The 26542-nt window shown below is 49.9% G+C and overlaps 1 protein-coding gene across 6 annotated transcripts in view; it reads left to right on the top strand.

Moving 5' to 3' along the window:
• TBC1D22A (TBC1 domain family member 22A) overlaps positions 1 to 26542 on the top strand; it is a 314445-nt gene that overhangs the window by 184424 nt on the left and 103479 nt on the right. For 3 of the 6 annotated variants that reach the window (XM_082350602.1, XM_082350605.1, XM_082350606.1), the window contains 2 exons: positions 118 to 227; positions 18863 to 18938. In XM_082350602.1, coding sequence (XP_082206728.1) covers positions 118 to 227; positions 18863 to 18938 — 186 coding nt within the window. The remainder of the gene's footprint in view (positions 1 to 117; positions 228 to 18862; positions 18939 to 26542) is intronic. The other 3 variants (XM_082350601.1, XM_082350604.1, XM_082350603.1) reach the window with 1 other exon arrangement.

Below are 26542 nucleotides of genomic sequence, written 5' to 3' on the forward strand. Positions count from 1 at the left end.
GAGAACGGGGCGGGGGCGGGGGCGGGGGCGGGGAGGTGGGTCCTGCCGGCAGAGCGCACGTCCTCGTTCGCCCCGTGGGCTAACGGCTCCCTGTCTTCCCCCCGCCCCGCGGCACAGATGACGAGGACGTGGACACCGCCGACGTCTCCTGCGTGCCTGCGGACGCGCTGCGCAACGTGGAGGCCGACACGTACTGGTGCGTGAGCCGGCTGCTGGACGGCATCCAGGTGAGCGCCCGGAGGCAGCGCCGCCCCGCCCCGCGGCGTCCCTCGGGCGGAGTTCATGCTCCTCAGGGTGACTGTGTGTCTGCGGGCGCACACGCGCCTCTGGAGCCGGTTGGGGGGCACAGTGCGGGGCTCGGAGGGACCAGGCCCCCCCCTGCAGAGTCCGATCCCCGCGGGTATTCCACCCCCCTGCCCCCCCCCCCCCCAGCTCCACTCGGCCGCCGGTGACTGTGGTTCTGCCCCCCCCAGCACGGGGGGGTCGTTGACGAGCCGCTTCACTGCGTGAACTGTGTTCAGAGGAACCCGCCTCTTAAAGGGCATCAGATTTGGGGCTTCCCTGGTGGCGCAGTGGTTGAGAATCTGCCTGCCAATGCAGAGGACACGGGTTCGAGCCCTGGTCTGGGAAGATCCCACATGCCGCGGAGCAACTGGGCCCGTGAGCCGCAACTACTGAGCATGCGCGTCTGGAGCCTATGCTCCGCAACAAGAGAGGCCGCGGTAGTGAGAGGCCCGCGCACCGCGATGAAGAGTGGCCCCCGCTCGCCGCAAGTAGAGAAAGCCCACGCACAGAAACGAAGACCCAACACAGCCATAAAAAAAAAAAAAAAAAGTAACAAATGTTCAAGTACAATTGGGGTCTTTAAAAAAAAAAAAAAGGGCATCAGATTCAAGGCCTTGGCTCCGCATCCGTGACACCGGGGCCCGTCAGCCGCCAGCCCCACCATCCCCGCCCGCCTCGGGTCAGGGATCTCGGCGCTCGAGGACCAGTGACGCTGCCGGGTCCCAGAGGGAAGCGTGAGCTGGGGGGCATCCTGCCCCCCGTGGGTGGGGCTTCTGCTGGACCTGGTGTCAGCTGGGCCCCTGGCTGGGATTCTCCCTGGAAAGCCAGAGTCTTCCGGGGCCTGGGATGGTTTTATGACATCACCCATTCCCCTAAATCAGGGGGAAACTCAAACACAGTGCCTGGGGAGGAAGACGTTGGCAGGTCAAGAGCAGGAGGACGGGCTGGAGCCTTGCGTGTGGCGGGAAGTGGCCGCGGTAGGTAGACGGCCCTCGAGCCAGCTGTGGGCCATTTTAGGCTTGTCTGGTGCCCACACAGCTTTCCCAGACGCTGGCCTGGGGCCGGGGCTGCACCCGTTCTGGGGCGGGAGAAGGGGTTTAGGGCCGAGCTCCCGGGCTCACCGCGGGGTGAAGGGGAGAGGTGTGAGCGCTGCGGCACAAGGCATAAACCACGCTCCGACGACACGCATGCGGGGCAGACTGGGCCCTGGAGGGGGACCGTGAATTTGCCAACAGAGGAGGGGAAGAGCCCGGGGCAGGGTTTTGGTCTGAGGTTCGTTCTGGTCACTCACGGGAGGACGGTCCAAAGACGGCCGCCACAGGACGGAGGCTGTGTGGGGGCCTTGGGTTCTGCCAGGATCCCTTTGTCCCAGGTAAGGAGGGCCCTTCCCCCTGAAGAGAGAGGACTGGCGTTGCGGATGCACTCGTCACAGGCGTTTCCCGCCAGCTTTGGCTTTTCCTGAGCTGTTGTCATAGCAGGCATTCCTGATGCCGCCCACTGGAGAGGCCTCAGCTAAGCTGCCTGATTGGAAATGGTCCAAGCAAGGCTTTTCTAAGATGTCATCTAAAGACTGACTGAGGCCCTGAGGTTTAATTTGAATAAATCAGCTAGGACGATTCTGTTGAAGAAAACTGTGTGGGTTCTCATTCCCCTTGATAACTTAGGAATTGACAAAGAGAACGCAGAAGCCCTTTCTGGAGTTGAATAATAGAAAGCTTGTATCTGAGAGCCCATCAGAACGCCTCCTTACTGATTTTGTATCTTGTAAAGAAAAATGTGCCTGCTGGCGACAGATTTTGGCCCCAGCATCAATTCATCATTTCCCTACTCTGCTAATGTTTTCATATTTTTCAGTCTTTCTCCCAAAACTTAAGACTCTTTTCCTCCTTGGAAAGGAGATTGAATCATAATCTGAAACTTTTTATAAATTTCAGATGTCACTTTTCTGATCATGAGTGATGGAACTTCTGCTATTTAAATACAAGATTGTCCGGCTTCTATTTGTAAATAAAATCAGCTGTACAATGAAACTGATGCTGGCTTTTCATTTTTCACCTGAGATTTGTTGTCTGATGAAATGGTTTCTTGACAGGGGTGCTGCGTGGAAGGCATAATGCTTCTCTGGCGTGTGTGTGTGTGTGTGTGTGTGTGTGATTACCACGCACGCCAGGCCAACGGCAGCCGTCTGTCTTTCTGTCACATGCTCACGACTGATTCCACGTGATCCTCACGTGAGCAAGCGTTCAGAGATGCCCATTACCAGCATCCAGGGAGTCTGGGGGGGCTCTTCTGTAATTCCCTTAGATGAGGCCATCCCCCGTGACCCTGTGCGAGCTCCGTGGGGGACTTTTCAGTGTGTGCAAGTACTGTCGCCATTGTAGTTTGGATAAGTGTGAGGATATGAACTGACTTAAAATCAAGAGGAAACATGGACCAGGTGTCATAAACCCATTGTATGCTATTATAAATAACATATTTTTATGATAAATGAATATTTTCCAAAACAAAAATGTTTAGTGAGAAGAAAGGCATGGTTTTACTTTACGTGCCTTGACAGAAGACAGCTGAATTCTCATATGTGTTTCCCCAGTCAACCTGTTGTAATATGCTTTTTTGGTTGAAGTATATGAAGAAAACCCAGCCTCTCACAGGTATGTAGTTGGAAAAGGGAGAAGTATTTTAACAGCCCTTTCAGATGATTGTGGATGTTTTCCCTTTAATGCTGTACCACAGCCGAACAGATGGTAGTTTCTTAAAGGTCACTTGCAGTGTGAATGTGAAGCCGTAGCAGTGAACATTTTGTGCTCAGTCACAGTAAAATCCATTGACCTGTCTTGCACTTGGAATAGATCTTTTACAAATGCATGGTTCTGTCACATCAGACACTGGTCATTGGAAAATCCTGGATGCCTGAGGTATGTAGATCATCTAAACATTGGTGCGTTTCATCGTACAGTATCAAAAAATCACCTTTGTTAGTGTTACCACCATTCTCATAAGGAACTGTCAAGCGCAGAGTGGTGGATAAAAGTTCTCTAAAATTCAGATTTTGGCTTAAAAGTGCAAATATTATTATTGGCAGCAAACACTGTGAATTGGTTCCCTTGAGGTGACAGGGTAACTTTGTTCATTTTTGAGAAAATTTCTGCCAGATACCCAAGTTTGAATAACCAGTTTGCCTGTTGGTCATTCTTTCAAGTACGTTTTCTCTTGGAAAATGCATCCAGTTCTGCTCTCAGCTCAGAGAATTGCACCAAAAATTGCTTTTCTGGAAGAAATCAATGTTTTTGGGTTCACGTCTCCAGAGCTTTACATGTTCTTCCCATTTTTCCCATAGAATACTGAAAAGATGTTTATCAAGGGTCAAGATTTAACCCAATACTAATCATAAGATTAGGAACTTTTCCTGTGTCACCCAGGACATCCTTAAGTGAAACTGCCTCTTTTTAAACCACGAATGTGTGGCGTTGAATACGGTCGTGGGTGCTGCCTTGGTCCGTGCCGCGAGCCAGCACTTCTACTCGCCACCACTTCTGTAGCATGACAGCAAATGCCAACACGGCGACAGAGGTAGATGATGCCCCAGTCTCATTATGAATGCAGTTTGGACCTCACAGGCTGCTTGAAAGGATCCCAGGGAGCCCAGCGGTTGGCTGAGCACCGTGGGCGCTGCAGCCCCGCAGGGAGAGATGCTCGCAGGGAGAGGCCCCCAGGGCGAGCTCACAAGAGGAAAAGTACAAGACGGAGAAAGTGCGCCACGAGTGAACGTCGGCTGGCACTGGCACTGGGGGAGCTGTGCCCGGGGACTTGGGATCCTACAACAGTGGGTCTTTCTGCCCGTGTCCTGCTCCTTGGATCCTGGGCATCGTGAGTTGACTGCATGTCCAGGGGCCATTGGGAACGTGAGGTGGAGGGCCCTGACGTGGGCTTTCCCGTCTCGTTGAAAGGATAGAGCCACACTCGGGTCTCATAATGAGGTCGATTGTCCTCAGGTATGACGTGAGGAGTCCAGCCAAAGACTTAAGGGGGAATTCCCTGGCGGTCCAGTGGTTAGGACTTGGCACATTCGCTGCCATGGGCCTGGGTTCAATCCCTGGTCGGGAAACTAAGATCCCACAAGCCACGCAGCGTGGCCAAAAAAAAAAAAATTTGGTGGGCCATTATTTCTTCCAGTGGTTTCACGGATTGTGTCTTTCTAATGCCGCCTTTGGAGGTGATTTTTGGTTAGGTCACCAAAGGCCAGTCCAGCTGATGGGCTGCTGCTTTACAAAGGACCGCCTTGCGACAGGCCAGCAGGACCTGGGCCTTGGGGCCGAGGAGGAGAGTGCCCGTGGACTTTCTGAGGAAGGAAGCTGCTCGAAGGCTCTGCTGCGGCGCCGGGCAGGGCAGGCCCAGGTCCCAGTCCAGGTGGGCGAGCCCTTCTCTGGCTTCTCGGGGCTTATTCTTGGGCCTTTGCCCGCCTTCTCATTTCACCAACGACATGACGCCAGGGTTGTCGGGGAGCTGTCACCTCTTGAATTACGGCTTCCATACTTGCCCGCCCTGCAGTCGTACTGTTACTCTCAGATTCATTACTTAGCAGGACAGCCTCTTTGAGTAGAAAAGAACTGTTGCCTTTTATAATTAGTCATTTACATGTTCTTTCCTTGGGAAAGAATGACTCAATTCTAAGAACTGGTTGCTGGCGTGGAAGGGATGGGAATATTGGGGAAAGTGACGATATTATCTTGGAACTTGCCAGAGAAAAGGCCGGAAATGTGGTGGTGTAGTGACTGGCAGAGAAAGGCCGGGAACGACCAGACCTGTGACTGGGGGCTGGAGGGGACACTGTCTTGCCGAGGGCGGGGTGGTTCCTCAAATACAGCTGCTGTGAGTTAGCCAGGGAGAGAAAAGGGACGACGTATCACAGGGAACCAGAGCCTGCACAGGGAGCCCTTGGAGAAGGTTCTGCTCCTAAAAGGAGAGCGGCCCGAGGCACGCTCAGAAGGTGGCCCAGGATCTTCAGAAGGAGCCAGAACCTCGATCTGTTGCCACCTCTCAACCAAACTCCAAGGAAAGAGAACAGAGGGCCGGTGCGTTGCTTGGGAAGGTGGTGGAGAGGATGCGTACGTGGCCTTGACGTGGCTTTTGTTGTTCGCATCAGGAGTCTCCACCTGGAAAGGGCAGCGGAGCAGCAGGAGGAGGGCGCAGAGCCAGACCTTGTGCCCAGCCCGCGGGTGGACGGTGGATGGCCGGAGCGCCCGCTCCACGTGGCGCTTTCCCGTCTCACGTCCAGATGCGTCACGCGCGGGGTGGAAGCACCTTCAGAGCTGTGATGTTAGAGCTCCAGTCGATAACAGTGAGGACTCTTGGCAACATTTTAGAAACGTTTATTAAATAGACAAGAATGTGTGGGTTACTGGGCTGAAGCAGAAGATTCATTAAGAGTGGGTTGGGCTTCCCTGGTGGCGCAGTGGTTGAGAATCTGCCTGCCAATGCAGGGGACACGGGTTCGAGCCCTGGTCTGGGAAGATCCCACATGCCACGGAGCAACTGGGCCCGTGAGCCACAATTACTGAGCCTGCGCGTCTGGAGCCTGTGCTCCGCAACAAGAGAGGCCGCGATGGTGAGAGGCCCGCGCACCGCGATGAAGAGTGGTCCCCACTTGCTGCAACTAGAGAAAGCCCTCACACAGAAACGAAGACTCAACACAGTCATAAATAAATAAAAGAACGTGAATTTCTAAAAAAAAAAAAAAAAAGAGTGAGTTATTGTGCGCCAGTGTAAAAATGAAGATTAAAAAAATTCAATTTACAGTAGCATTGAAAACAGTGAAATCCATGTCGTTGCGTGGATGAATCGTTCATTCCTCTTAATTACAAAGCAGTGCTCCATCGTGTGACTCTATCACAGTTTGGTTAAACATCCTCCAGCTGGTGGAAGCCAAGGCTGTTTCCAGTCTTCGGCCGTTAGGAGTGAAGTTTCTGTGAGCACTCATGTAGTCGTCCTCTTGTTGACGTGTATTTCTTGTCTCTTGGGTCAATACGTAGGAGTGGACTTGCTGGGTGATGGCGTAGGGCTATACTTAGTTTTTATGAAAAACATCCAGATCTTCTCCCCGAATTGGTTACGCTATTTCATAAGCCCGGCAGCAGTGAGGTCTGGCTGCTCCATGTCCTCACCAGCGTTGCACAGCCCTGTTTTCATCTCTGCTGGTTAGCAGCCGTGTGTGTGTGTGTGTGTGTGTGTGTGTGTGTATGTGCGCATGCGTGTGTATCTATGTATCTGTATTGTTGGGCTGCACTCCACAGGCTTGCAAGGCCTTTACTTGCCCAGCTTTAAGAGTGAAGAAAGAGCCTGGAGTCAGCAACAGAGACATCAGCGGTTTAATGGACGGGGGAGCTTAGCTCCTGGAGCAATGCCTCACCACGTGCGGCGGGCAGTGGGCAGGACATGGCGGCTGTCTTCACTCCCGGGAGAAGGGGCCGTTGCCAGTTTTAGGGGGAATTGACCTCAGGTGGGCTTGTCAGTTACCAGGGAAACCAGCAGAGAGGCACGCCCCTCATGGCCCCTTTGATAAGAACAGTCACTAGCTGGGGCCTGGGGCAAGTATGAAGGAAGGTCAGTCACATGAGCAGGTGTAGGTGAAGCAGGCGCTGGTCCAGCAGGGATGTACAGAGAGCAAGAGAACAGCCATCCTGAGTGGCCTGACCATACGGTGTCTAGATATCTATATCTATATATCTATATCCATATTGAGAGAGGGAACGAGAATATTTTTTCCCAAGTTTGTGGCTTGTCAATTTACACTTTAAAAAAAAAATTTATTTATTTATTTATTTATTTATTTATTTTTGGCTGCATTGGGTCTTCGTTGCTGCACGCAGGCTTTCTCTAGTTGTGGCGAGCGGGGACTACTCTTCGTTGCGGTGCGCGGGCTTCTCATTGCAGTGGCTTCTCTTGTTGCGGAGCACAGGCTCTAGGCGTGTGGGCTTCAGTAGTTGTGGCACGTGGGCTCAGTAGTTGTGGCTCGCGGGCTCTAGAGCGCAGGCTCAGTAGTTGTGGCGCATGGGCTTAGTTGCTCCGCGGAATGTGGGATCTTCCCGGACAAGGGCTAGAACCTGCGTCCCCTGTGTTGGCAGGCGGACTCTTAACCACTGCGCCACCAAGGAAGTCCCTCAATTTACTTTTAAAAAATGTCTTCTGCTGAGCAGAAAATTTTAATTTTGATGAATTCTAATTTATTATTTTTTGTGGTAATGGTTGTCTGTGTCCTAACCAAAAAGCCTTTTCCTACGCCCAGCATACCAGGGTATTCTCCTATGTTTTTCTTCTAGAAACTATAATTTTAGTTTTTACTTTTAGGTCTGTCATCTAGCTTGACTTAATTTTTCTGTATGGTGTGAGGAAGGCCCCATGGTTCTTTTTTAAAATATAGATTTCCTAGTTAACACAGCACCATTTGTTGAAAACGGTTTTGTTATGTTTCCAGAGTAGATTGCTTTGGCACCTTTTCTGAAAATCAAATGACTGTATACATGTGTGTCCATTTCTGGACACTCTATCATGTTCCATTAATCTATTAATGGGTTGTTATACCAGTACGTACTATCTTCACTACTGTAGCTTTTCTTGGAGTTCGATAAAGTCCTCCAGGTGTGTTCTTTTTTAAAAAAAAATTATCGAGTATTTTTGGTCCTTTGCATTTTTATATAAAGTTTATCATTAGCCATTTCCTACCAAAAAAGCCTTACGGCCTGGGATTTAGAATGGAATTATATTTTGAATCTATGTGTCAGTTGTCCCAGAATTAACAGTATTAACAGTGTTAATTTATTCTAATCTGTAAGCATGGTATAGTTTTAAATTTATTTAAATGTTCTTTAACTTACCCTAATAAACATTTTGTAGTTTTCAGTGTATGGGTTTTGCTCATCTTTTGTTAAATTTATTTCTAGATTTTTTTTTTTTTTTGATGCTCCTTTAAATGGTATAGCTTTCTTGGTAAATTTTGTTTTTTTGATTTTTACTGATAGTTTGTACAAATACAATTGAGTTTTGTAAACTGACAGTTTTTCAGTTCCTATTGTTGTGTAACAAATTACTCCAAAACTTCCTGACTTAGAACAACTGTTCTATCACTCTCACAGATCCTGTTGGTCAGGATTTCAGTCAGGACACACCACGAATCTCTGTCTGTGCACCACGGTGTCTGGCGCCTTGGTGAGACGGCTTGAAAGCTGGCACAAGTTGATGCCTAGGGACTGGAATCATCTGCAATCTCACTCTTTTACGTGTGTGGTGCCTGGGCTTGGACGACTCTAAGACTGAGACTGTAGATTGAGCTGCCCACACATGGCCTCTCCATGTGGCTTAACATCCTCATGGCACAGTGGCCTTAGGAAAGTCAGACTTCTGACATAATGGTTCAAGGCTCCCAGTAAGACTTGCAGAAAGCAAGCTGTTAGTTGCATTTTTTCATGACTGAACCTCAGAAGTCGCATAATATCACTTCCACTCTACTCTTTTGGGTAAAGAAGTCATAAGCCTACTTTAAAGAGAGGGAAATTAGACTCCATCTCTTGATGCAGGAGTGCCCTGGTCACATAAAAGAATATATGGGATAAGAGATATTGTTGTGGAAAATATATGCCACACCTCGTTTCTTGTAATCTTGCTAAATTCACTTATTAGTTTTAGGAGCTTTTGGGTAGATGCTTTAGGATTTTCTATGTGCATAATCATGTCACCTACAAATAAACAGAATTTTACTTCTTTCTAGGTAATATGTGTGGCTTTTATTTCCTCTTCTTGCCTTATTCCATTGTCAAGGACCTCAAGTACAATGTTGAACGGAAGTGATGAGAGCAGACATTTTTACCTCCTTCCAGGTATTGGTGGAGAGGGTGAAACATTTAGGTGCTCACCATTAACTTTGATGTTAGCTGTTGACTTTTCGTAGATGCCCTTTATCATGGTGGTTTTGACAGTGCAAATTCCACAGACAAGGAGTCTGTATTTTTAATAAACATTCTGCCTTATTTTGGTAGGTCTTTTTCTTTACATTTGAGGAATACCAGTATATAAAGGGCAAAGAGATTGAGGATAGAATTTGTAAGACTTGGTGGAAGAAGAGCTGGAAGACAGATCATAGTTTGCTGAGACTTTTAAATAATTATGAATCAGTATTTTGCCAAATGCTTTTTCTTGTGTTGAGATGGATGGTCATATGATTTTTCTGACTTACTCTATTAATGTACTGAAGGACATTGATTAATTTTTAATGTTAAGCCAGCTTGCATTCCTGAGATAAGTCCCACTTTGTTGTGAGATGTTAGTCTTTTTATATGTTTCAGGATTCTCTTTGATATTTTATTTTATTGTATTGTATGTAATATATTTTAAAAGAGTTTTATATCTCTGTTCATGAGGAATACAATTGACCCTTGAACAACACAGGTTTGAACTGTGCAGGTCCACTTACACATGCTTTTTTTTTTCCTCAATTAAATACGGGTAGTACTGCATGATCCAGGGTTTGCTGAATCCACAGATATAGCACTGCAGATACAGAGGGCTGACTATGCGATTTGAGCATCTATGGATTTTGGTATCCATGGGGGCTCCTGGAACCAACCCCCTTTGTATACCAAGGGATGACAGTATTGTCTTCCATTTTCTTTTCTTCTGTGTATTCTCTTTTTCTGTTTTGGCATTAGGGAAATGGTGATTTCATAAAATGCTCCTGTGATTTCTGAAAGAGTCTGTGCAAGATTGGTATTGTGTTTTTCTTAAATACTTGATAGAATTCAACAGTGAAGCCATCTTGGCCTGGAACTTTCTTTGTGGGAAAGTTTTAAGTACAAATTCAGTTTCTGCTCTGGGTAGGGCTCCAGATTTTCTATTTCTTTTCTTGTCAGTTTTGATAATTTGTGTATTTTAAAGAATTTGGTCATTTTAAACAATTGTAATTTATTGACATACTGTTGTTTACAATATTCCCTAATTCTTTTAATGTCTATAAGGACTAAAGTGATGTCTTCAATTCCTAAAATTGGTAATTAAACTAATTGATATGTGTCTTGAGATCTGTCACATAGTCTATCTTGATGAATGTTTCATGTGTCCTTGAGAAGAATGTGTGTTCTGCTTTGTTGGGGAAGTTTCTGTAAATATCAGTTAGGTCATGTTGGTTGATATGTAGTGCTTTTCCTGTGTTCTCTACCCTTACTGATTTTCCATCTGCTTTTTCTATCAACTGCTGAGTGAGGACTTCTGGAATTTCCAACTATAATGGTTGATTTGTCTCTTCTTTTAGTTTTGTGAGGTTTTGCTTCATGTTGTTTGAATCTTGGTTATTAGATACACACACATGTAAGATGATTATGTTTTATTGATGAATTTATATGCTTATTGTTATGAAATATTCCTCTATTTCTGGTTATATCCCCTGTCCTCGATTCCAGTTCCTCTGATATTAATATAGCCATTCCATCTTCCTTATGATTAGTATTTCCTTGGTATGTCTTTTCCATCCCTTTGCTTTTAATCTGTTTGTGTCTTCTTATTTAAAGCACTTTTCTTGTAGACAGCTTATAGTTGGATTTTGCTTTCCTACCCTTTTAGTGTGTGTTTAGTTCATTTACATTCAGTAATTATTTATATGGCTGGGGTTTACACTGCCATTTTGCTATTTATTTTCTATTCATTTCATCTTATTTCCTCCCTTTTTCCTCCCTTCTTTTGCATGCATTGGGTACTTTTTAAATTAATGGACCCTGTTTTTTAGGGCAGTTTCAGGTTTACAGAAATATTGAGCAGGAAGTACAGAGAGTTTGATATACTCTGTTGCCACCTCTTCACACACACAAGGTTTCTCCTGTTATTGACATCTTGTGTTCGTGTGGTGCCTTTGTTACAGTTGATGAGCCAATATCCATATGTCATTATTAACTAAAGTCCATAGTTGACATTGGGGTTCCCTCTCTGTGCTGTACATTCTGTGGGTTTGGACAAATGTATAATGACATGTATCCACCATTATGGTATCACACAGAGTAGTTTCACTGCCCTAAAAATCCTCTGTGCTCCACCTGTTCATCCCTCCCTCTCCCTGAACCCTTGACAACCACTGGTCTTTTCACTGTCTCCATGGTTTTGCCTCTTCCAGAATGTCATTTCTGTGGAACCACACAGTGTGTAGTCTTTTCAGATCGGCTCTTTTCACTCAGGGAGAATTTCTTATTATTCTTGTTAGTTTTCACTCTGGCTTATGGGCCATCTCTCCTCTCCCCACCTTTCTTTCAGTTAGTGGTTACTTTTTATAGCACGTATTTATAACTTACCTAGACTCCCTTCAAATACTGTTGATCTTGGTGAGACAGCAGTGAGTGGTGGCTTGAAGCGAGATCTTAGTTCCCTGCCCAGGAAGTGAACCTGGGGAGCCTGGGTGAAAACCAGGAACCCCAGCCACTAGACCAGCTAGGGCTAGAGGCTAGAAGCAAAGCTGCCGTGGCGTTTGCCCCCGTTGAAAAATGCATTTCTCACGGAGGCAAAAACTGTAAAAACAGGTACAAAGTTAATTATTAGAGACACAGCACAACAAGTGGGAGAGCACACAGAGAAACAGTTGCTTAGTTAAGACAGAAGCAGGGCAGAGATGCACACGGGGAGAGAAAGGGTGTGGGCGTCCCCCCATAATGAGGAGGAGCCCAATAAAGAGGCGGTGAAGTCATTCATATAGGGCAGTTCTTCCGGGTCTCTGTTTACCTTTGGCCAATCATCTGGCTTCTTTTTCCACACGTGACCTGCCCTAGGCCCCTCCCCAGTATGCGTGCGCAAATTTTTTCCAAGATGGGGTTTCAGCCCAGAGGCCTGTGGGACGGCCTTAGCATCACCTGTTACGGGGTGGTGCCCCCTCCTTTTTGACCCCCAAGGAGGCTTACTGCGCGTGTGCAATCGGGGAGGTTTCCTTGACCTCAGGAATGGTCATCTTATCTCTTTACTCCGGCAGACCTCAGCTCCTGCTATTAACTTTGGCCTTGGAGTGTCTGGGGAAACAAAGCTCCAATTTACTCCGCCTGTCAGACTCCAGCTGTCCAGCCCAGGGGCCCATCTACCTCTACCTCACTGGTACACCACCTTCTGCTGCTGGCAGGCCCGTGTCTGAACGCAGGCATTCAGCATTTCCCGTTTGCCCCGCGGTTTACCGGAGGAGCACTGGCCGCTCTGCCAGGGCTGGGGGAGCCTTCAGCCTTCACCACGTCCCATGTCCGATGTCACCGGGGAAGCTGGGGAAGGGGTGGGTCGGTGGGCGGGCGGGCTCACCTTTGGTGTGGACGCTGTCTGGGCTCCTTGAGAGATAGCAACTCACTTCACACCTCCAGCGCCTTGGGAAGGAGCCGTTCCTCACCATTTTACAGATGAGGAAACAGAAGATCAGAGAAACTCGGCTCGCGGGTGGGAAAAGAGTTGGCTTGATAGATTTTTACAATGCTCTTCCATCTGCGAAACATGCCACGGAGCTCTGTCCTTGTCCTCGTCCTTCTCCCCTCTTCCCAGAGACCGTGGCGAAGACGTGGAGGGTGTGAGTTTACCCACTGCCTCTCAGCTTGGAAGGACAGCTAATGTGATCGATGACACGATCAAGGTGCAGAATGAGTTCCACTGACTGCAGTTCCGGCTGAGAGCCAATCAAACAAACGAGCTCACAGGAATAAGTGAGAAGCCCTACGTTCAAGTTCACAAAACCAAGCAGTACAGTTCGTTGAATGCAGCCTGGACAGCCTGGGTTGACTGCGTCGCCAGTGGGATGCTCTCATGGCTCTCGTGCCCAGATTCTGGCTTTGGTCTTGTAGCTGACCTCTCGCATCCTCACTGGCCCCTTCTGTTACGCCCCACCTTGCGGCCAGAGTCATCTTTTCCAAATGCAAATCTCGTAACCGTGGTGGCTCCCCATTTCCGTGTCAGTAGCTTCCTTCTGTAGCTTTGCTGGGGTCTCACCCTTCGCTCCCCACGTGGCCTTCCAGCCTCCGAATGGTCTTCTCCCGTCAGCCCCAGCTTCCTTGCGGCCCCTCCCGCCGCACTGGCCTTCATTCACGCCTGGAGTGTGCCTAGCTTCCTTCTCCCTGCGTCTAGGCCCGGGCCTCACGTCCTCTGCACGCAGAGGTCAGGTCAGGTCCTCAGGTCAGGCCCCCGTTCTGTGCCGTGACGGCTGTGCTCCCCAGGGCACAGCGAGCCCCCATGCGCATTTGCGTGGCCTGCGTGATGAACGTTTGCTTAACGACCAGACCGTCATCTCTGGACAGAAGGCCCGTGCTGTTCTCCTGCCCAGCTGTGTTGGGAGGCCTAGGACTGCCCCCGGGCCCCGTGACTCCCAGCATGTAGCTGTGCTCCCGGCCGTGATTCCTCCCAGCGTGGTCGTGTGAGGCGGCAGCGGCCAAGGGAGAAGGCCCAGGGGGACCCAGGCGCCAGCTGCCCGGAGTCCTGCCCTGGTGGAGTCGCAGGAGACGCCTAACTCCCCAGCGACGAGTTGGCACCGTCTGCCAGGAGCTCGTGTAGAGGCTCTGCGCCCGGGGTCTGTACCGAGGCTCTTCACATAGGTACCTCTGCCTGGCACGGACCGGCAGGAAAGCAGGAGCTCGGCGTAAACCACAGCGCTCAGCTGAGGCCAGCGAGCCATTCCTGCTGGTGCGGGAGAGGTGGGAAAACCCGAAATCCCCGGTCCCAGGCGCTGGCTGAGGGAGGGCCGACCTGGCAAACGGGCCTGTCTCAGGATGGCGGTCTCCGGCCTGCTTTTCCGCACCGTCTCTGCTCCGGCCTCGGGGTATTGTCTCACGCACGAGGCACGCAGGCAGTGTCCACTGCACAGAGGGAAGAGCTCCCGGTCTGCTGTGGTTCTGTTGATGCATCAGTTGCGTGGATTGGGTCATCAGGGTGCCTGAAATGGGGCCTCGTACCGCTGAGTTGTTCCAGACGCAGGTCCAGGGCAGGTGAGGGAGGCCAGTGTGGTTTGAGCCTAAGAAGGCAGCTTTCTCGGAGTGAGACTGGCCAGGAAAGGGGTGTGGGACTTGCTGAGGGCTTGCATCTCTGGTCTGGGGGCACAGCCCCTTGTCAGAGGTAAGAGGGATTCTCAGTTCTCTGGGAGCTGGGAGTTTTAATAGGCGGGTGCTGGGGTCCTTCCGGCTAAGCCGATATGAGTGTATCTTCCAGCTCTTCTCTGAAATGCTCCTTCAGAAGAGTTGATTCTGCTTGTCAGCTGAAGAGCGCGGAAAATGCTGTTCGTTATTGCTGGAGGGTGAGGCGGGAACAGTAGCATGTGCGAGGCAAGCCTGGTGTGCATTTTTTGATTTTTTTCTGTAAAAAGGTAAGCAGAAAGGTAAAGTCCGTCTGCTACGGACTTCACTTTCTGTGAAACATTTCCCAAAAGGTCGTTGTATTCTTCAGACCTTCCTTCCTTCCCTCTGACCCATAAGTTTTACATATTCTATCGTTTCTTAAAGACACAAAATCAAATCTCAGTTTGAAAGGATATGCATGTTTACTTTTCACGGAGTATTGTTAATATTATGACTGTTACTATTTCTGTAAATATACCACGTTCTTATTTACTTCCTATTTTGCCTGCCTAGTCATACATCTATTCAGCAGACATTTTCTGTGCCAGGTGTGTTGCCGGCGCGGGTTTGGATGGCATGCTGGGGCGGCGCCCCTGCCTGAAGTGGGCAGAACCCACGGTCTCATCAGGGGCGCTGGTGGAGCCCTGCTGGGCAGCCTGAGTGCCAAGTGCCTCTCCTGAGGCCACAGAACATTCTTTTCCCCTCACACCTTCCATCTCAGCCTCTGGCTCTGGAATGTCCTTGGTGTGCCCTTCAAAGGCTTCCTGGCTGCTAAGCGGGGCCGTCCTCAGCCGACCACACTGTGCCCCTTCTGAAGGCTGGTCTTCTCTGCCCCCCGCTCCCTGCCTAAATCCAGATGCCAAGGCCACACCTGTCAATCTTCTCAGGTCCTTTCACAATACAGATTTTTTTTTTATACTCTCGGGTGTCATTCTTTTCTTATTATTTGGATTTTCAAGAGAACTCATCTCCCCTATCTGGGTTTTGAACAAACTGAGAAATAAAATAGTGGCAGATGGTCAAAGAATAACTTTTATTTCTTTTAAATGAGAAGCTTGAAATCCTGTCTTAGTGTGAGAGCCAAATAACCTGGATGACTGAATCCCAGGATTATTCAGGCTGACCCACCCTGTCAGAGCCAGTGCTGGGCCTGGGCAGGACCCCCTCACGTGCATCAGAGCTGTACCAGGAAGCAGCCTTCTGGGGGTTAGGGGGAGCAGTCTTCTTGGGGGAGCAGCCTTCCCGGGGTGGAAGCAGCCTTCCTGGGGGAGCAGACTTCCTGGAGGAGCAGCCTCCCTAGGGAAGCAACCTTCCCAGAGGGAGCAGCCTTCCCAGGGGGAGCAGGCTTCCTGGGGTGGGAGCAGCCTTCCCTGGGGGAGCAGCCTCCCTAGGGAAGCAACCTTCCCAGGGGGAGCAACCTTCCCAGAGGGAGCAGCCTTCCCAGGGGGAGCAACCTTCCCAGGGGGAGCAGCCTTCCCGGGGTGGGAGCAGCCTTCCCAGGGGGAGCAGCCTTCCTGGGGTGGGAGCAGCCTTCCCTGGGGGAGCAGCCTTCCCCAGGGGAGCGGTTTTCTTGGGGGAGCAACCTTCCTGGGGGGAGCAGCCTTCCAAAGGGGAGCAACCTTCCCAAGGGGAGCAGCCTTCCCCCGGGGGAGCAGCCTTCCTGGGGGATCAGCCGATTCTGAGAGCTGGAAGGAGGGCTGAACCTACTGGCTGTTTAGTCTCCCAGGCTTAGCAGTTGAAGTTGCCTTCTTGGGGTGAGTATTTCTGGGGATGGAGATAGTGCAGGAGAGGCACCAACTGAGTTCCCTCCACTGGGAAGCAGACCCCGGGTTTGAGAGTGCTTCCTTCAGCTGGCTGTTTGCGTAACCATTAGGTCCCTTCTCGGCCAGGGGTGTGGCCCGCCTTGGAGCCCACAGCCCATCGGGACAGGCCAGCCCCCAGTGGAACCCCCGCTCCTTTGAGGATTCTCTTGGGACGCCGGGGAGAGGGCATTAGAGCCTGGTCCTGATGGCTTTGAAACGTGTCAGAATTGAACATTAATTCGATAACCTGCAAGGCCTCTACCTAAGGCTGCAAAACCACTCTTAGTTTATTTCTCATCCTTAATTATGTCCTGCTTGACTGTTCCACCTGGCTCATCAGAAATTCCACCATGAGGTGAAATGCCAGTGTATAAGCTTCCAACTACACAGCATGCCCCGAATTCGAGTATAAATCTCCTTGTGTTACCCAGTTTCAGAGAGAAATTGTCTTAAAGACCAACCCTTGTAAGTTCAAGTCCAAAGCCAGAATTTCCGTTGCCCATTAATGTCTAAGTCTGTGAAAGCTCACGGCTTGTGCTTACCTTGTGCTGCTGCCCTGTCTCGGCCGGAGGGGCGCCCGGTGTCTCACCGGGACACGCACGGGCCTTTCAGGGCCCAGAGGTCCTGTCCATTGAGCGCCAGTCTGTGAAAGCCCTCGCGTCACAAGACTTCAAAGTGTGGCAAAACCCACGAGCTTGTCGCCGTGTCTAGAGGACACATCACGCCGGGCCCCTGTGGCAGCCGCCCCGGGAGCACCGTCCCCCTGCGCAGAGCAGGGCGCATGTGGGGCCTCAGCGTTGCTCTGGGTCGGGGCACCGCACGGAGCTGTCCTCGGTTTTGCCCTCGCGGGGATGTGACAGTTGGATCCAGAGGCTGTCGCTTGAAATCGACTTGGGGGAAACCTCAGCAAGAAGTTAGGAGTGAGTCTGCTCGTTTTCTGTTTCTGCGGGAAGGAGGCCCTTGTCGCCTTGTAGGCGTTTTGAGTTCTGTGTCATCGTGCTGCCACTCCTGCTCTAGCAGGAGGGGTGTGTGTGCGTGTGTGCGCACATGTGTTAAACCCAGAGAGCGCCGACCGTGCCGGGATCGGAGCCCCCCACGTCTGACTGCTCGGCCTTAGACGCTGCTGCTGGTGTGAAGGTCCTCCTCTCCCCCATGCTGTGTCGTTGGAGCCCCCCTCGCAGGTCCTGGGGCGGGTGGCACCGGGAGTGCTGTTCCCACGTCCCTGGGGCCTCCCCCGTGCCTCCCTGAGGACAAGCCATCCTCTCCCAACACCGACCCAGCAGGAGCTCCCCTGAACCGCCGGGGCCCGAGGCCCCACGCGCTCACTCGAGTTCAAGGACCTGCAGGCGCAGCGCGTCGTGGCTTGAAACAACACACGTTTGTTACCTCATCGTCCTGGAGGCCAGAAGGCTGCCATGCACCTGGGGTGCTGGATCAAGGTGTAGATCAAGGCGTGGGCAGGGCTGCGTCCCTTCTGGGGCTTCAGGGAATAATTCGCTCCTTGGTCTCTTTTGTGTTGCTTGGGTGGTGACGCCTTTGCCCGCCTTCCACGTCCTCGGTGGCGAGTCAAGCGTCCTCGCAGCTCTGACTCTGAGTCTCCTGTCTCCTCCTCCACCTTCAAGGGCCCCGGGTCACACTGGGCCTACCTGGGCCATCCAGGATGCTTCCGCTGGTTCAGTCCCTTGCTTAGCAATCTTTGTCCCCCTTGCCTGGCTCCAGGAATGTGCCCTGGACACCTTACATGCATCTTACATCTTACCTGCAGTGTAAGTGCATCACTGCAGGAGTCCAGTTGAAACCCTCATTCTGCAAACGGTCCCTCAGCGCCGGCAGAGGCTCCTGAGGGCAGTTCTGTGGGGATGCCCTGGGGCGGGACACAGAGGGCGCCACCTTCTCCTCCGGCTGGTTTGTGTTCTCAGGTGATGACAGTGGGGCACCCGGCCTCCTGTCCCTGAGCCTTCATGCACCTGCCACTCACAGTGCTTCCGGAAGCCTCAGAGCAGCCCTACACGTCGGCACTGTCATTCTCACTTTACAGATAATGAAACTGCAGCCCAGAGGGGTGGTGTTACTTGCCAGCGTCACACAGCATCTACGTGATAGAGCTGGGCTCTCGTTCCAGGTCTGCCTGACTGGAGACCCCCCTCCCCCCGCCCAGTGCCCACACTGGTTTTCCTGTCTTAGTTTATGAACTTCTTCACCTGAGTTCACTGAGACTGAAGTCCCATGTTCACTCTGCGCTCACGCAGTGACCACGTCCTTGGCCCTGGGACGGCCGGCGTGACGCTGGTACTGCCAGGTCGCTGTTACAGGTCGGCCCCCCTGCAGCGCTGAGGGCTCTGCCCCTGTGCCAGTCAGAGCAACTTCCGGCCGGCTCTGGCCCTCAGTGGGCTGTCTGTTCAATTTAAATGTAAATGTCTGCATTTACATATAGACACGCCCCATTAAACGTTCCTGAGATTGGTGTGTTCCCCTGTGACATCAGGGGGTGTTGGACTTCACCTTCTGGTTCGTGCTGCACACTGGTGGTGTAACGCAGCCTAATGCCTTGTGCGTTGATCACTTTGTGAATCTGTTATGTTGTGAAACTGTTCACCTTTGTTCCCGCTGCCTTTTTCCCCTTTGGAAAGCGGGTTTTATTTTCCATGCATATGATATTCGTTGTTATTTTTCCCTTAGGACAACTACACGTTTGCTCAACCTGGGATTCAAATGAAAGTGAAAATCTTGGAAGAACTCGTGAGCCGGATCGATGGTAAGCGAGCTTCCTGGGCTCCCCTTTCCCTGCGGGGCGGGGGAGAAGGTGGTGGAAGGCTCAGGACTCGCCGGCCATCAGCTGACAGGATGCCGTCCTCGCCCAGCCCGTGGCCCCTGGCTTGCGCCTTCCACGCATCCTTCTGAGGCCACCCGCCGCTAGAGCAGGAGCCGCTGCCATTCCTTTTACGAAGGCGATATAATCAGAATTCAGTGCCGTCACTTTGCAGGAAGTAATGAGTGCGTCCTAGAAGCAGGCAGCTCTTACTCCTTATTAAGCCCGGTGATTGTCATAATCTGGGTGACAGCCGGGTTGTTTATGGCCGTCCTCTGGCACACTGTTCCTGCCTCTGCACACATTTTGCTATCAAGGATGCTGGCATAATTTCTCCACGGAATCCAATTAATTACCGAGTCTGAAAATAGCATCTTTAATATTACAGAAAAATTATAGTATGTGCTCGGCCATTTTAGATTATGCTTTCATGTTTAAGTGGGGGCTTTGAAATACTTTCTCCCCTCATCCTTAAAATAATTCCCCCTATGATGTGCTGACTGTCATATTGCAATAGCAGAGTTTAATTAAAGTTGAGAGATAATGCTGCCCATTTCAAGCATACTCTCCTGATAGTTTGTTAAATTAATGAACAGAGCATTAACAGAGGGATACCAAGCAGACCTGGGCATGGATTTGTGACACCAGCTGGCTGGTCAGTGGTGATGTGCAGAGAAGACACAGGCTGTGCCATCAGGAGCCCTGTGTGAGCTTGGTGGGTGACTTCACTGAACCTGCAGAGAAATCGTACTTTGCTTAAAACGTAGACACGCCGCCCGTGTTCCAGGGCTGCCTTCCAAGGACAGGCATATCCCGGCGTCTCTTCCCCTTGCTGTACCTTCAGCAGTAGAAAGTATATCGGTAATCATCTTCCCAAGAAAGGCACTTGGTTTGGGAAATGATGGAATGACATTATAAAATGGAATCATACAAATTATCAACTCCATTCTGTTCCTTGATTGAACCTGATTTTCAGTTGTATCTAATGGTTATTACCTAATTTCCATATTATGAAGTTCTACACAGTTCTTCCACTAATACTTTGATTCAGTATATTTAGTTGCTTTGCAGCTACCTATTCAAAGTACTGTTTTTGGCTTATGTAACTGCATTTATGTACATTTATGCTTAACTTCATGGTGAGATCTTTGTTGGACGCTCTTGGGTTTTTTCCCTGCTAGCAGTTTCACACCTTTCCCCCAGCCTCGTTTTGTTCTTTGAAATACGATTTGCAGGAGCTGTGAATTACACTTCCTTAGCAGTTCTTCTTTTCCTCCTGTGTCTCTTAGAAGGCAGATTTTGTATTTCTGTGGAGGTTGGAAAGTTGCGGTTGGTGCTTATTTGTTCCAGGGTTGCAGTCTGGGAAATAGTTGAGTTGATTTTCTCTGGTGCTGTGGTTTAGAAGAAGCACATCACAGGTTTGCTGGATGATGGTTTAAAAGAACAGCAGCAGCAGCCACAGGAATCCCAACCGGATCTGGGCTTTTCAGTAAATCCCGTTTTTATTTTCCTGCAGCTTCTGAGGAGGGCATTTTCATCCTGTGGTTGTTTTGTTTAAATGATCAGTTCTTCACAACATAGGAGGCTCTTTTTGGTAATCGGTTAGACTTTGTAATCTGTTTGTAACTATTCTTCCAATGAAACCTGGAAGAACATCTGTGATGGCCTCAGAAGAAGAATTCCCAGGCTTTTCAAGCAGGAAGTATCAGAATTGACAGAGTTTGGGCTGTTAGCCCTCAGCAGCCCCGGGGAGAAGTGTCCATAGGCCCCCTTCTCTCACTTTCCTCCTGGAGAAAGAATTTGTGGTCTTGGGACTGTGCAGGGACGGCAAGGATTTTATTAAAGGCAGGATACACTAGGAAGAAAATACTGCTTTAAAAAACAACAACAAAAAAAACCACTGCCCCATTTTTGCATTTCAGGGCAAGGACAGCATTGATTTCAGAACTTTTTGGCAATTTGGTGAAGGAACACCATTTCATGGACCTGTTATTAAGAAAGCTGAGGTTTCATGGGCTTGACCCAGATGGGAATAGTTTAGAAAAGAGCTAAATTGCTACACAAGGAAAAGTGAGAGGAATTTTGGGGTTCCAGTAGTAGTGTTGTAAGTCAGAAGAGAATGGAGAGGGAGAGGAGGGCAGAGGCACAGGGGTACAGGAGGGTGGCAGCGAGGGGAGGGCAGCGGGGGGTGGGGAAGATCAGGAGAGGGTCAGGGTCACTGTCTTATTTTCTAGTTGTGACAACTGGCTAAAGGATTTCTGAAAAGTACTCTTAAGTAGTTTTCTATTTTGAGTAGTGCGGTACCCTACTCTCTGTTACCCCCAAATCTTTAGAAAAAGTCTGTTCCCTAGACAGGAAGGTGGCGTGACTGAAGACAGAGGGTCGTGTCTGTAATGGAGGCCGAGCAGGAAGGTGATGGGCAGCAGCCTGAGAGACCGCCCGGTGGGTGGTAATTGTCTCGAGAGAGGTAGGCTGGCTAGTGAGAAGCCCCAGGGGAGTCTGTAATCTGTGGGGCAGAGCTTTCAGAACTTCCCACACAATGAGAGATGGAGCCTTGAGCCACTGAATTGGCAATGTCAAAGGTGAGAGTAGCAGGACCTTCCACTGCCAGTGGTGGTGGGCTAGGTAATTCCAACCAGATTTCTCACTAAAGAGACCTAAAAAATGGATAAGATTGTTTTGTAAAGCCAGCAAACAAACAAATGGGGGGTGGTGAGGAAGAATGAAAGAGAGAAAAAAAGAAAACAAAGAAGGTAAAAAGAAAACAAATTTCGTAAAAGCATTGAACTGCTAATAGGGAGACAAGAACTTCCTGGCCAGATTCTGGAAGAATGCTGGAACCAGAGAGATGAGCCCAGCCCTGAAGGCCACTGTTGTTCTGAGGGTTCTTGCTAATCCAGAAGAAAGAATCCCAACGTGGATTGTAGTTTTGACAGCTTCATGGAGGGAAAGGATCAAACCATAGCCTACCTGAGAATAGGAGTGCAGAAAATGCCCCGGTACTTTCTGAGACCCAGAAGACCAACTGTCAGGGTGGAACTGAAGTGAAACTGCCCTTGTGGAGTCTTGCAGGCCAGGTTTACATCACCTGAGAGGACCATGGTTGTTTGAACCTTGATTACGGCACTTCTCTACTGGAGTAGAGTGCTTGGGAGAAGCAAAAAAAAAATCTTTTCTGGAGGAAGTTACCAGAAAGTTGTTCCTCAAATTGTTTCTGCTTTTTTTTTTTTCCATATAAAATGATCTACACATAGTCAAAGATACACACACATTCAAGACTTCTTAAGTGAGAACAAACAGAAACAACAGATAACAGAAACAGGCCCACAAGATGTTAAGTTTCTGTAATACTTACGCATAGACCATGAAACTATTCTCCTTACTATGTATGAAGAAATAGAAAAAAGAGAATCTTGAGAATGTTTGCCATGGTAGTGGGAAACTATATGATTTTACATAAAAGATTTGAAAAATACAATAACCAAATTAAAAAGTCAGTGGGCAGATTTAACAAATTACACATAGCTATAGAGAAAGTTAGTGAACTGGAAGATGGGTTGGAAGAAAATAGCCAAAACAAAACATGGAGAGATAAGAATATGCAAAATATAGAAAGTAAGAGACATAGAAGGTATGGTTAGAGAGCCTCATATGTACTTATTTGGAGTCATAGAAGGAGAGGAGGGAGAGTGAGTAAGAATCTGAAGAGATAACGATTCATTGTTTTCCAAAAGTACTGAACTAAACCAATTCACAGATTGAAGAGCCCATTGAATCCTCAGGAGAATAAAGAGAAAACTGTATGTAAACACATCATAGTAAAATTCAATTGAAGACTAATTCTTGAGGCAGCGAGAGTAAGAGATTATTTTCTAAGAATGGCTGTCTGAGAACTGTCTTCTCAACGAAAGGACAAGAAGATATGTTCAATGTGCAGGAAGAATGATAACTGTCACCGTAGTGTCGACATCCAGCAGAAATACCCTTCAAGAATGAATTTGAAAGTCCAAGAGGCCACCTAAATCTGAATTGTTTCTCACTGCCTCCAAGAAGCTGTGTAATCACGAAGGAAAGCAGACGAAGCACACACACCTACCCTTGCAGCATAAGCAGGGGACCACAATTACTGTGAACTTCAGCGCCCTTGGAAATCGGCAGGTCAGCACCCCATCCAGCCTGGGGAGAGTCAGGTGGTCAGTGGGAAAAGGAGTGGGTATATGGGCAGCTTAGGAGTAGAACCAGATGAAATCACCACAGGAAGACGAAATCCCACCGAGAATGGGAAAATACTGAGACTGGGTCTGAGGTCTGGGAGATCAAAGCACTGGCTCTTGGGAAATTGGAAAGGATTTGGGAGTTCTGGATGAGTGTCTGCTACGACCTTAGCAGAACCCATTTCTAACAGTTACCTGCCTCTACGAGGTGAATTCTTAGGTCACATTTTTTCGGCGAGGGCTTGCCTAGGGATTTCTTGTTTCTGTCAAACTGCGCTTTATTTTGGCCCTGGAGCAGAGCAAGCCACTTCTTGTGCAAATGTGTCACTGCCATAGGCCGGTCAGCCTCCAGCAGGCCACCTCGTAGCCCAGCTGAGGGACATTTGGTGTTTCTTTGGGGCACTCTGGCTGCGGGTGGGCAGATGGAAGGATTGAGTCTGGGAGACCAGGGGCAGAAGCTGTTGATAATCGGGTGAGACAGAGCTTATCCGACAAAGGCCAGCGTGTGGCCTTGAGGAAGGGGGTGGCCTGGAGTCAGTATTCACGTAGCTCTCATTCGTCCAAAAAGCAGCCTCAGACCTTTTTTTAAAAAAACATTGATTTCTTAATCTCTTATCAAATGTAGTTTCTTCTTCTCTCTCGGGGAGAAATAGCTTGAGCCTTGGTGTTAGGTGTGGTTCCCGGTCCTCTGTTCTTCTGGGGCCGCCTTGCACGACGCTCAGGCTTTTTCTGGGAAAGGCTGTGCACAGAGCTCTCGTTCAGAGAAACGCCAGGCGGCATCAGCGCTTCCGTGAGACCACCCACCATCGCGTGGTCGTTCGTGTCCAAGCCTCAGGGCCTCCAATAGACAAGGACTGGTTGGTCGGGCTTATTGGCTGCAGCCCGCAAACGCTAAGGTCTTCACCACGTCCTCGGGTTCTGCTCACACACGCCGGAGCAGTGGTGGGCGTGTGGGGCCTGCGGTGCTTGTTCCCTGTGCCTGCAGACCCTGGAGGGGACCCGTAAGCAGAGGGGTGCACGCGCGTGCGCCCTGGGCGAGCAGGTCTGCCTGCCACGCGCGGCGGGATGCTGACGTCCGGGGATGGGTTTTGCACTGGGTGCTGTGCCGTTTCACTCTGACCTGTTTCCCGCATCCCTGTCCCGGGCAGGGGCCAGCCTCCTGCGGTGCCCCTGACTCCCTCTGTGTTGCTGCTGCCTCCCCGCTTCCCCTTCCCTCTCCCATCAGCACCAGCTCCCTCTCCTCTGTGGGCTGCCACCACTCCTTGCCTGAGTGCACACGCTGTGTCCTCTGCTGCTTCGGGGTGGGTTAGACCTGAACCCTCTCGCGCAGTGTCCGAGCACACGGCCTGGTACCAGGAGTGCATCAAAGGCGCGTGTGGGCCAGACTCTGAGTGATGGGGGTAAAAGTCCCCGTTGGGCGGAAGCCAGGTACCACTGTTGCTGGCCAAACAGACCTAACCCTAACCCTAACCCTAACCCTAACCCTAGCCCTAGCCCTAGCCCTAGCCCTGACCCTGACCCTGACCCTGACCCTGACCCTAGCCCTGACCCTGACCCTGACCCTGACCCTGACCCTGGCCCTGGCCCTGACCCTGACCCTGACCCTGACCCTAACCCTAACCCTGGCCCTGGCCCTGGCCCTGGCCCTGGCCCTAAGCCCCAACAGACAGCCTGTAAACCTCAGCAGCTCAAGCAACACACGTTTGTGTCTCACCCACATGGCACATCCTTTGTGGCTTTGCCCAGGGCTCTGGTCTGTGTTGTCCTCACCTGGGGACTCAGGCTGATGGAGCAGCCGCCTTCAGGAGTTTGCTGGCCCAGTTCCTGTGATGGAGGGAAAAACTATGGGGATTGTTCACAGGCTCTTTGTGCTTCCGAAAGAAAGTGGTCCCCGGTGCTCGGCTGCATTTCATTGGCCAAACCGAGTCACGTGCTGCAACAAAAGTCAGGAGGAAAGGAAAGGGCCCTCCTGCCTGGGCCGGGCGAGCCTGGCCCCGAGACTGGGGACAGAGTAATGGGTGAGGCATAGAGAGAAGTTCAGAGGTAAGAGCGGGTGCTCTCAGCATTTCTGTTAAATCAGTCTGTTCTCTACTTATGAAACAATTTTTGTACATAAGATTAACAGTTCATGCCAATCATTTAGTAATTTACTGCTTCAATAATAAATATACGTTAACACACCATGGGCTGATAGAATTTCAACGTACAGAGTACTGGAGGAGATTTTCACTCCAGATTACACCTGGAATGTTTACACATATTTGAAAGTGAGATTTCACATTTTTGCCGTGTATCCGAGTGACACACCTTGTACCTTTATTGTCCTTATGTCTGTTACATCTGATGTCAATCTTTGAGGTTGCACGATCCCTAGTTGCCCCCAAGTTCAGCCCTTGGGCTCTTCGAGAGGCTGCAGTCAGAGCCCCTGTGACTGAATCCAGGGGCTGGGCCCCCTGTGGGGCAGCCTCACCTTGGATTCTATGCTCATGCATCTTTTGTGACATAAGATAATGTAAATGGAATATTTTTGCTATCTTTTTATTTTTTTTATTTTTAGCTGTGTTGGGTCTTCGTTTCTGTGCGAGGGCTTTCTCTAGTCGCGGCGAGCGGGGGCCACTCTTCATCGCGGTGCACGGGCCTCTCACTATCGCGGCCTCTCTTGTTGTGGAGCACAGGCTCCAGATGCGCCGGCTCAGTAGTTGTGGCTCACGGGCCCAGTTGCTCCGCTGCACGTGGGATCTTCCCAGACCAGGGCTCGAACCCGCGTCCCCTGCATCGGCAGGCAGACTCTCAACCACTGCGCCACCAGGGAAGCCCAGAATATTTTTGCTATCTTTTGATTGAAAACACCGTGAGAACCTGTTTCAGTTTTTTTTTTTAATAGATCCTTATTGGAGTATAATTGCTTCATAATACTGTGTTAGTTGATGTTACACAACAAAGCAAATCAGCCATATGCATACACATGTCCCCATATCCCCTCCCTCTTGAGCCTCCCTCCCATCCTCACTATCCCACCCCTCTAGGTCATCACAAAGCACTGAGCCGATCTCCCTGTGCTATGCTGCTGCTTCCCACCAGCCAACTGTTTTACATTCGGTAGTGTATATATGTCGATGCTATTCTCACTTTGCCCCAGCTTCGCCCTCCCACCCCATGTCCTCAAGTCCATTTTCTATGTCTACCTCTTTATTCCTGCCCTGCAACTAGGTTCATCAGTACCAATTTTTTTTTTTTTTTTTTTTTAGATTCCATATATATGTGTTAGCATACGGTATTTGTTTTTTTCTTTCTGACTTACTTCACTCTGTATGACAGACTCTAGGTCCATCCACC

This window comes from Balaenoptera borealis (assembly GCF_965194805.1).
Source record: "Balaenoptera borealis genome assembly, chromosome: 13".
NCBI classification, from domain to species: domain Eukaryota; kingdom Metazoa; phylum Chordata; class Mammalia; order Artiodactyla; family Balaenopteridae; genus Balaenoptera; species Balaenoptera borealis.